This window comes from Neopelma chrysocephalum, unplaced genomic scaffold (genome assembly GCF_003984885.1).
Source record: "Neopelma chrysocephalum unplaced genomic scaffold, ASM398488v2 Primary Assembly neopelma1_382, whole genome shotgun sequence".
Lineage (NCBI taxonomy): Eukaryota > Metazoa > Chordata > Aves > Passeriformes > Pipridae > Neopelma > Neopelma chrysocephalum.
Window position 1 is genome coordinate 3967162 of NW_020898046.1, and position 11626 is coordinate 3978787.

General features: G+C 44.4%; 1 protein-coding gene across 2 annotated transcripts in view; it reads left to right on the forward strand.

Moving 5' to 3' along the window:
• GPRIN3 (GPRIN family member 3) overlaps positions 1 to 11117 on the forward strand; it is a 32952-nt gene extending 21835 nt beyond the window's left edge. For both annotated transcript variants that reach the window (XM_027706553.1, XM_027706552.1), the window contains exon 2: positions 5241 to 11117. In XM_027706553.1, coding sequence (XP_027562354.1) covers positions 5333 to 7714 — 2382 coding nt within the window. In that variant the 5' untranslated portion in view covers positions 5241 to 5332 and the 3' untranslated portion in view covers positions 7715 to 11117. The remainder of the gene's footprint in view (positions 1 to 5240) is intronic.
• The last annotated feature ends 509 nt before the right edge of the window (positions 11118 to 11626 follow it).

Sequence of the window (11626 nt, forward strand, 5' to 3'; positions counted from 1 at the left end):
TGCAGAGGCTCTTGAGCTGCATGAGACTGTGTTGTCCTCTCCAGTCCTCCTGAAATTCTTCCTGTCACCCTTGGCACCTGGCTGGATGCTCCCTGCAGGGACTGCACATCTCAGTTCCTTCTCAGCTTCCTCTCCAACATTTGTCCCCTGGCCCATTGAGCTGAGCTTCTCCTAGAGAGGTGTGACTAACCCCACCAGACATTTAAGGGAACATAACAGCAAATGCACAAATAAGACACACAATACATCACGACTTTCCCTGTTCTTGTCCTCAGGGCAGTTGTGATAGAGCCAAACAAGGCTTTCGGTATGGTATGGTCAAATTATTGAGTGGGCCCGTAACTCAAGGTAACCTTGAGCACAGATGCTGTAACGAATGTGCTCAGACACCAGGATGATAGGCTCAGCTGATGAGCAGAGTCAAGGTGTGTTGTAGTTTAAGGCAGCAGAAAAGCATGAAGAAGCAATAGGAAAAGGTAAATAGCTAAAAAGAGCAGAGAACCCCTTATTGCACTAAAAGCAGTCTAGCGATAGGCTGTTGTCCATCTGGGCTGAGTAAAGACCTATCAATTCACTGGATAGTGAGGGAGTAATATATGCTGAAGTGTTACAGAAGTTCTACTACTGAGTCAGCAGAGGCCAGTCAAAAGCAAACCACCACATACAACCCACTTTGCTTAATGTCTGCACAGAAGGTGCTGCAGCCCTGTGATGTTGCACTTTTTGTTTCTGCTGTCCACCTCTCTGTCTGTCTCTGGAACCAGTTCCTGCTGTGTTTGCAGGTCTGACCCTCAATAACGTGCAGTCCCCAGGTGTAGAAGGTGAAGTGGGATTTCAAGCACCTTATCCTTGAAATGCCAGCCCCACCCCTGCTGGGAACTGCATGTATGCAAGGTATCTGTGGGCATCCCCTGCCGCCTCTTGCTTCCCTGTGGTCGTAGTGTGATAGTCTGTCTCCTGTCAGCATCCCAAAGCATGCTGGAAGATGGAAGCTCTGTGTCTTGTATCTTACCTCTTCGGGCAACCTCTTTCAGATTTTAATGAATACGTCCTTGGTTTGTGCTGCCCTTCATTTGTACTGCCAGTTTTCAATCCCACGGATAATTGGGAGAAAATAACCCATAAAGCAAATTTTTCACAAATAAACAGAATAACAAACACCCTTTGACATTAAAAAAAGAAAGTTACAGTGTTAACAGAGAACAACAACTTAATGATGTGGGGAAAAAAACCCACTGGGTACAGAATTAGAAGGATGCATGTGAGTATGTATGTTTAAAATTTAAAGAAGTACGCTTTGTGCTTTTTATATTCAGTGGTCTAATATGAGTTTGGGTGAGCCGTTATCTTTTTTCTCAGATTGAGAAATCAGAATGGAGACTGAATTCTCGCTTCAGCAAATGTTTATCTCTGTCCTTAACCCGTGTGGTTGTATAATGATTTTTGTGATACTCTGAGAGATCATATAAGATTAGAACTGTTAAGAGCAAATGCTCAGCTCTTCTATTTGCAGAGACAAGGGTGAAGAGAGGACTCCAAGAGTGGGGGGCTCAAAAAATAGAAACCTAATGAGAATAGAGTTGGGGAAGGAGTGCTTGATTAGTTTGGAAACTTCTTTTTAATTGTTTTTATTTTTACAGTTGTGGGCAGGTGGAGATGCTGGTAGTCTTATTTGTGCTTTTGCACATTTTCAAATTTTTTTCAAGAGGGAATGGGAGGCAGAGTCTTATGTAGGAATTTCCTGCAAATTTATTGGTTTGTATTATGAAACATGCAGACTTTCTCATAAGCGGCAAGAGGAAAAATTGTAATGTTGTTTAATTGAGGGTTAGGTGTTACTGAAATAACTAGGAGTTTCTTTCAATTGTCAGCATTGAGTTACCTAGAAGCTTCTTGGTTTGGGAGTTAGTGGTGTTTCTGCGGGTTTTTTACAGCACATAAAAAAGACCTACTCAGTCACAAGAGTCCGTGAAGGTCTGCTGGCCATGCAGGGACCCTCCCAGACCATATAAGCCAAACACAGACATTGTCAAAGGTAAAAACCTCTTGTTGCAAAAGGTACAGAATAATTCTTTGTTGAGATGAGAGTGACACACTCAGGCAGGCTAATTTGGCCTGCAAGAATAAGGGGAAGGAGAACTGCGTTGGTGTAGCAAATCTGTTCTTATTACTAAAAATTGATTTTGACCTTTGTGGAGATACTAATTTCACCTCCTAATAACAGAAAATTTTGGATGATTGCTTCAGGTCTGGTACAAGACTTGAAAAATTCATCAGCGATCTTGATTTGTTTTGACATGTTTTTTGGCCTACTACTGAGTTTTGTATTTCTGTTTCTCCTAAGTATTTGCTTGCAGGCAGTGTTGCTTGTTTCTTTGAATCCTCACTGTCTTGGCAGTTGAACAGTGTTGCCCAAAGGTCCCAGCATTGTTCTTCATTCCTATATAACAGGACTCAAATCATAAAAATGAGACAATAATCATAGATGATTAAGACTTACCTTTCTTTCTGATTTTTATTTATTCTTCAGTAAGAACATTATCAAAAATTACTGTATTTATTTAGACTACTAGAGTGCCTTTGGCTCCTGTCATTAGGATGGCTTAGTAAGGAGTCTAGGAAATAGCTCCCATGACTTCAACAACAGTCTTTATAAAAACCTTATTCTCATAAACTAACTCATTTTCAGAGTCATTCCAGGCATTAGAGTCACCCATGTCCCCAACCTGTGTTCAAGAGTCAAGCAAAATGTCTGGTCTGTGCTCTGTTGTCCCACATCCGAGAATAGGTCCAGGCGGATTTTCTGGGGCAGAATTTCCTCTGTTGACGTCATATGTCGAGGGCTCTGTAGCAGAATCTCTTTTAATTAGCACATGAGGCATACGTTTAAATGTGTGTTTCAGGTGATGCTGAGGAAGAGCCACTAAACAGATGGGGAGAATTCATGCAGGGGTTCAGAGTAGAACTAATTAATTTAATTGACAAACTAGGAATCATTCCCCTGTTGAGAGGGTATGAGTTAAAAGATGGTGCTCCAGGTTCTGTATAGTCAAGAACTGAACAGATTTTCTCTGAAATCTTTATTTCTTCTGAAACTGCTAAGTGCATCTCATCATGAAAATGTGGATTGGTTTTGTTCCATTATTTGTTTAATTGTTCTTAAATAAACTCTGGATCTAAAAAATGAAAAGATATGTGACCTGCCCGGTTGTATGTACTGGTTTGGTTTGCATCAATATTTGGAAAAGGAGTGAAGACAGAAACAGAATTAGACGAAAAGATTCCCAAAGCCATCTGCTCCTCTCCTTGCAGACATTAGATGTTTATAGTACAACAGTAGAACATGGAATGTCTCTCCTTTCCTTCAGGACTACGTTGGCTGTCTGTAAAGTGAGCACATAGTAAAGTGAAGATGTCTTGTAGGCAGTCACAAACTCCCACTGATTTCCAGCCTGGTTTAGATACTTCTCAAAAATCTTAGCAATCCTTAGACTTCTGTGGGATGATGCTGGGCTGCTGTCACAGATTATAGCTAAGGAACTCAGGATTCTTCAGAGGCAGGATCACAGTTTCTCAGGACTGGCTTAACCCAGCAGACTGTATATCTGTGGTTAGACAGAGCCCAAAGAGACAGTATAAAAATAATAAATTATTAATATCTGGAAGATGTAAAGCTTAATGAATAAGTAATAAGTTGCAGCACTTTTCTTTTCTTAGAAAAATAGACTGGCTGTATTTTTTAAATTTTCCTTTCATTGAATATGTTTCTTCTGTTGGTCTTTCTAAGTATCCTAAGGTGCTGAAACTTAGGATTAATTTCACAAAAACTAAGAAAGTTATACCGCTGCCATTCAAGCTGAGAAAGTGAAGGAGAGATGTTTTCTGAAAAGAGCTTTTATTGATTTTGCTAGTGGGGAGGAAGGGTCTGGAACAGCTGAGTGATTGCACAACTGCTTCCAGCAGCATCTCCCTAGGAATGTAGCAAAGGAGATCCTACTGTGTGCCTGCAGAGATGGAGGCACAGAAAAAGGTACAGTAACTTTCCTGGCGTCATCCCTCTGGATAACAAAACTAAAAGTTCACGGTGTCTCTTAAGTCTCATACTTGTGTTTTCCTAGCAGCATAAGACAGGGAAAACTTTTTAGACAAGCACATGTAACCTGCAGCTTAAAAGAAGAGTGGGTTGGGATTTTATCACTGGCCACCACCACTCTACTGGCACTGACAGGGATCCAGTCCTTGACCTCTAACAGAATCCAAGTTGGGCTAAGCCCTTTGGAATGCCCAGCCAACAGGCACATTTGGAGATCGCCTCCTGTTTGAAGCGATGGTTTCTCTGCAGTCCTGGCAGGATTTCAACCTCGATAACTCTGCTGCACCTGCTTAAAATCCCTCCCCCATGTTTCCCTGGGTATGGCATGGGCCCCTCCTGTTCTGCAGCGCTTCAATGTTCCTCTTCCAGTTTCATAGCACCTGCTCCTAAATTGATTGCTAGATCACTTGTACCCCCATTTATTAATCGAGCTGGCTTCCTTTTAATTATTTCAAAGGATCTAAGCATGAAAGCAGTAAGTGCGTGCACAGCCCTTATGCTGTTCTGTGCAGTAGCTTCTCTTGTTGTTTATCTGCATCACCCAGTAGGTTGTGATCCTTGCATATTCCTTTTACCAGTGAGGTTTGGGTTCATCTACACTAGTCTGAATTGACCTGTGACCACATCCTTGTTGGTAATGGAGCTAGAAGGGCTATTCTTGAGAAGAAGGGGGAACTGGTGCTTATTACAGGTGTGGGATCCACTCAGGTCTAGGGGTGGAAATCAGGTCTGTTCTTCACATAGGTGCAACAGGCAAGGTAGGGCCTTTCCTTCCATGTGTGGCTTGTTAGAGAATGTTATCACAGTAAGTTTATTTTGTGACCTCAAACACCTCTACAAAGTCTGTACCTCTTCTTTAACTTCAAATTTCTTTTTTTTTCCTCCCTCTTGGTATGTCATTGTTTTCAATAATGTATTGACAACAGAGCAGCTGTTTTTGCTGTGTCTCTAATATTGGTTTCTCCATCCAGACTTCAGAACTTGGAGATAATTGAAATCTGTCTTTTCCATGACTTTTAGGCAGAATCGGATGCTTCACTTTCCCCTTTGCCTGCAAATATTTCTTTTTGTGCTGTAAAATCAATTTTTCCTGGGTGCTTTTATTTAAATCTGACTGCTGCTAACACTGTGTTTGTTTCATTAACAGGTTAGCTTCACAGGAAACCCGTCAACAACAGCCTGCCCAGCAAGAAAACTCCAAGGAGAAGTTGAACGCAAACAACATCTTGGAGACAGTCCATGGGGACTGTACCAGATCCTCTGAGATCTGCCAAGCTTTCCGTGGTCTCAGCTTCTGCAGAGGAGGAGCACCTGGGAGACCTGCAGTCTGCTAAGCACCAGCCCCAACTACCCGGTGGCCAGCGGACCAGCAATGGCTTCCCTTGCGCACCGTCCAGCTCAGCTGCAGTTTGCTTGTCAGACCTGAAATGCGCAGGTGCTGCCAACACTCAGAGGTGTGAGCAGTGCCACAAGGACGATGAGAGCCAGCAGGAAGCCTTTCCTCCTGGGCTTGCCAGCACAGCTGCAGAGGGGCATCCTGCAGCCGTAAATCCTGCTGGTTGCTCCCAGCCAGCGGGCAGTGGAGCACTGGCAGCACCAGCCCTTCCTGCAGCAGGAGCCCTCTTGGTGGGACAAGGGCCAGAGATGATGCCAGCCCCCCAGAGCTCCCGGCAGTTCGTGCAAGGCAGCCAGGTGAAAACGAGCTCCCTGACACAGATAGATGACTCTGCCTTGAAACCTCAGGGGACCAATGATCAGCCGGCACTTGAGGTGTTAAATTATTCTTCCCCAGGTGATCCTGTCAGGGGTGATGAATCCTGTCATACTTCTCAGGCAAACCTTCTGCAAAGAGGGGAAAAAGACAGGGGAGCAGAAAAAAATGGTTCTGCTGCATGTCAGTCAGCCTTGCCAGCAAGGCAAACCGAAGCTGACCTGGGGAGAGACTCACAGACCAGTTTGGAGGCAAAGAGCAGGACTGCAGACATGGCACAGTTGCAGCCCACAGATAAAGCTGAAGCGGCGCAGAGCAACAAGGCACCAGCCCAATTTAGCCACAGGAGTCCACATCTTGTACACAACACAGACCCCAGGCCAGGAAGTCCGGGTCCCACCCAGCTCTCCAAATTCAGAGAAACAGGTACAATGACAGTTCAGCCAGAGAGCAGCTCTTTGACTCAGGAAGCCGTAAGTAGGACATGGCGAGATGCTGAGGTTCAGGCTGTGGCTACTGTGGAGAGCAAATCTGCCTCCACCAGTCCCAGCATCCTTGTTGCTTTCTTGAAAGGGAATCCTTCTCCAGAGGAGAAGGAAGAACTCCACATAATTTACCAAGGAGGTATGGGGCTGAGCCAGGCTGAACGTACTGACAGTTTATCCCCACCACAAAAGTCCCCATGTTCTCCTGGTATCGCATCAAAATCGACTGTTATTGCTGTGACTGCTTCAGCCCAAACCCAGCCTGTCAAACTGCCTGGGATGCCATCTGACATGGTGTCTCCAGTGTCAGCAGATAATGCAAAACCTGTTGTCCCCTTCTCCCCTGCAGCTGTTACCTCCCAAGGGACATCTGTGGGTAATGCTGGAATGACCGGTGAAGCCCGTGATGGCAAGGATGCTGCTCAGCTGCCAGTGGATGCTCCAGTCCCACCAAAGCCTGTCCCAGTCGAGCAGCTTGCTCTTGGCTCCAGTAATCAAACTCCTTCACAGTCTGGGACTGGCACTGATGAACCAAGCAACACTTCCCCTGATGCTGTCCCAGGAACCAAGAACAATGGGCAAGATCTTGTCCGTGTTGCAGGAAGCAGCCCGTTAGCTTTACTCTGTAGCACAGACAGTGAAGTCAAGCAGAAGGAGGTCCCAGCCAGCTCTGAGCAAAAGCCTGTGCAAAGTAAGGGTGCAGGTCAAGGGGAGGCCATTCCTTATCAATCTGTGGTAAAACCAAAGGAAGAAAACTCAATGGTGCTTGATCCTAAAGGAGGGATGAATGTTAGCAGCCAGCCTGCCACTGTCCATGTAAAGGCGTGCTTGGAGGATGTAGGTGAGAAGGAGAGCAGAGGCCAGGGAGACACCAGCCAGTCTCAGACAGCCAGCAGCCAGAACCTGCAGGCAGGACTGACACCTAAGTTGAGGGGGAGTTCTCCAGGTCTTGCCCATCCTGTGGCAGCATCTGCAGCTCTCCAGCAGCAAGGCTTCCAGGCCAGGGAGTCCAGACACGAGCTTCACACAGCAGCAATTCCTGCTTCAGCTCAGGCCTTGCCAAACCTGGCGGAAAACAAAAAGCAGCACACCCCAGCCATGGAGGCAAAAGTGCAAGTGAAGCAGTCCAAACACGTCAGGGATGTTGTTTGGGACGAGCAGGGAATGACATGGGAAGTTTACGGTGCTTCCCTTGATCCAGAATCCCTGGGAATTGCCATCCAGAACCACTTACAGAGACAAATACGGGAACATGAGAAACTGATCCGGGCCCAGAACAGTCAGACACGGAAATCCATTTCCTCGGATACATCCTCAAATAAAAAACTGAAAGGGAGGCAGCACAACGTGTTCCAGTCCATGCTGCAGAATTTTAGGCGTCCTAACTGCTGTGTCCGACCTGCTCCCTCTTCTGTGTTAGACTGATGTGGTTTGCAGGAGTGCCTGGATCTCTGCAGTGGTAGAGAGAATCCCTCTCCTCAAGTCTCAAGTCCTGCTGTTCGGTTGTGTTACTGGGGTTGTGATGCAGCAACAGTGGAAAATTATTCCCCTTTGTTTTCTGACTAGCCACATGCTCCATCATGCCATTATTGTCACAGCTTGTGTATTCCCACATTATGCCCCCATCCCGACTACTGTCAGATGAAAAGCTAGGCACTTAGCAAAAGCACAAATTTCAATTGCCACCTTGTTGCAGGGAGAGCAGCACCTTCTGATAAAGCAGGAAGCAGAGAGATTATCAGAATTATTATGGGAAATTATTTGTGTGCATCATGAGGTCTTATACAAAGGGGTGGACTGGGGGAAGCTGAGGGAGGTGGAACTAAGGTTTAACAGCTGTCAAGATCTAACACAAGACAACTTTCCTGGTGTGTAAGTTACCTACGCTGAGGCAAATCCATGAACAGGCTATGGACATTGATCACTGAGCAGTCTCACTTCTGCTGATACTGTGGGTCACTGTTTTCAGGTTAGCCCCAGGGAGCCAGGTCTTCCCCTTCTATTGAAATGGAGAACGAGAAAAAGAGCGAGGATCAAGACTGAAGGACTGTCTCTTTGGGAGAAGCTAAATCAATGGGATTTTGATGGCCAGAAGGGGAGGTGAAAGAGGGGCTTTTTGTCCCCCGCATCAGCCATGCTTACGGTATAAGCAGGTGAGGCACAGGAGAGCACATTGGTAAATGTACCTGCATCCAGTGGGATGGTGCCTGCTGGGGTGTTCCTGCCAAGTCTTTCAAAAGCAGTGAGCCATTCTGGCTCCTCAGCTGGGGTGGGCAACCCCTGCTCCCCGCCTCCCATGGCACTGAGCACCTCTCCTCTAAATTACTCTTTAAAGTGATGTGGATCTTTCTTCTCTCTCCAGAGATGTTCTCCCATACGAGCAGGCTGTCCTGTCCATGAGCCTCCATGTCTAGTGTGGGTCTTTTTCCCTTTTAAGTCCTTAGCCAACTCTACTTTTTCAGTATTTTGGTGCTTTTCTTGCTGCCTTTCATAAAACCAATACCATTTATTTAGCCTGTGTGTATTTTGTTTTACCTAACACTCTCTATATTATAAACCATTATATTGTTAACTTGAAAAATTTACTTTATAGCAGTACTGAAATCTTGAGACAATCTTTGCTGTATTTCTGAAGTTAGAAAAGTTATAGAAACTGCTAATAAAAAGTAGCTTAGTGACTGTTTCTCCAGAATTGTGATATACAATAATGTCTCAAATGTATGTTGGTCACATTTCTCAACATAGTATTTTTCAGCCTGGGAAATATGTTTCCCACTAGCTTTTTATTCTGTCCACTAGAGTTCTTAATGGGAGGCTGGGGAACTCCTGCAGTTTGTAGGAAATTTAGTTATCAATCCTGCAAAGCACTGAGGATTTGGATGCTGTAATCCTGCAGAGTACAAGAGTTAAATAGGAGTTACTTTTATTCCATGAAAGATTTTTCATGAATCATGATGATAATTTTTTTTCCATCTCTAGTACCACATGCCTGACTTACTCTGTAGATCTTACAACTTACTCTAAATCTTACAGGTTTACACAGTGTAAATGAGTATTAATCTTTTTTTTGTTGTTGTTTTTTTCTGTGAAGTGAACCTGAGGTAGTCCCATTTTATTTAGGAGGCCAGATTTCTTGAGTATATCAACTAGCAACCCTTCATAGTAGCTGTTTTGGGGCAATTTTTCCCCGACAGAAGAGTAAAATACTGTAATATACAATATTTTAACCCAGTTCAATGAAAAGTGTTACCCCTAGGCATAGTACTGAATTGACTCCCAGTTTTCCTCTGGTGCATATCTGGGGGTTTTATGTCACATCTTTGTTCGATTTTTGTATGTTATTTCAAGTCCTCTCCCACTTGTGATGCTGAATTGCTCATTCTGAAACACCACATTAGAGAGTGTCTTCCCACCTCTGCCTACCACGAGGAAAGTCTCCAGCCTTTTTTCTGTTAGTACTGCTGTTTCTGTCTCCTTCCTAGCAGTGTCTGAGATGTGAGTTTCATGTGAAATTTTGTGTGGCATTTATATTGGCAGTATCATTAGGTCAGGTTAGTTGACAAGTTCAGTGTCTCTTCCCACATTGTGTCCATGTCAGCCCTGACGAGGTTCCCCGAGCTGTCTGTGTTTTTTGCTGTCTCCTGTCCAGGTCCAAGGCTTTGTGCTGCTCCTTTTGCCTCCCTTCTGCCCCTTCCCTCACTAGCTGTTGCTCAGCCTGTCTTCTTGTGAAACTGTGTCCCTTGGCTCAGCTCGCGTCCCTCTCTCTGCTGTCCCCTTTCCTGTAGCGCTGTGAGCCAGCTTACTCTGAACTGTCCCTTTTTATCCTCAGTCTGAATATACAAATGGATTGTCATATTTTTTTCCAGAGGAGAGTAAATGGCTATCGCGTGTTCACCAATTTCTATGAACTTTATCCTTTAGCTTAAGCTCTGCAAAATATTTCCAGCGTATGGGTGGCTTTATTGAGACCAAACTGGTTTTGGCAATGAATGAGCAGGGTGCTGGGCCAGCACTGGAATTAATTCTTCTTTGTGAGAAATAGGAGATCTCCCTGGTTCCCTGCAGCTTCTTTCAGCTCTGTTTTCACTAGCCAGTCCACCCACACCTCCCTTCCCCACGCCAAATGACCTTTCTTCTAGGAAAATTTCACCAATGCTTACGTACCACAAAGCGCTGATGGACAACTTACTAAGTGGACGCATCTGAACAACTGCATGGGCATAACTGAAAAAAATGTAGTGCTCAGCACATATTCTGGGAAAATACCAGTGCAAAGACGCAAAGTGTCCATGACACTGTCTGGTGAGGGCAGAAGTCCTGCAGACGTGTATTTGAAGTCAAGCAATAAAGTGCAAAAAGCCAACACACAAAAATGAGTCGATAATCACCAGCACATCTCATGGAAAATATTTTAGGTTTTGACTCTGCCTTGCTAGGGCAGACTGTAGGCAAGCTGCTAGTTTTAACACTGGTGATTTACGCTTACTCCTCCATACAGTGTCTAGATGAAAATGTGAATCCTCATATGGATGACACACGTTTCACCAGCAGCAAAACAGAACCATGTTTTGGGTAGCAATTAGCAAATATTATGCATGTGAGTGGGCTTGTAGCAGACACGAAAGACTGTTCTTGGTGTCTTCATTTGTCAAAAATGAAAGTGTGCCTGGAGTAGTGGTATGGCAGAGAGTAGGGACAGATGATCTGTATGCCACCACCCCATTCCTTTTCTCTGCCCAGTGACTCAGAATCACATTGCTGATGGTTGGATGGTTAAAAACCAAGGAAATCCATTTGGGCTAATAAAAAGAGGGTTCAAAACAGAAAATACTTTGTCATTTCCAAGAGTAAATCTATATGGGAAAAAAAAGGAGAAAAATACCTGTGTTGCAGCTTAGCCAGCTGAAGTAACTTTTAAATTCATTTTTTTTGCAAGATGAGAAATTTTGGGAAACAAGCTTATTGTCAGGAAACTATTCCCTGTTGGTTGCATCTTCTGGGAGGGTTGACATGGATAGAACCATTTATAAAAGCAGTGAATGAGAATGGAATATTTACTTCTAGTTTCACTTCAGGAGCTTTCCGCTAGGAAAAGATAAAAATAAGCACATTTCAGTGTTACCAATACAAAACCTGAGTTGAAGGAGTATGTTGGTGCAGGCAATTTGCAGTATAGTCCTGGATTTCATGTGAGGCTGTGACATGTCTGTGTGCACTTGGTTGGTATCGGCCAGCTTTGTGTTGCTTTGAGCACAAGTGCTGAAGTTCTTCCTCATTTCTACTGACTTGGTTTGAAAAAAAAAAAGAGTGGGGAAATAGCTGAATAGACAAGAAGGG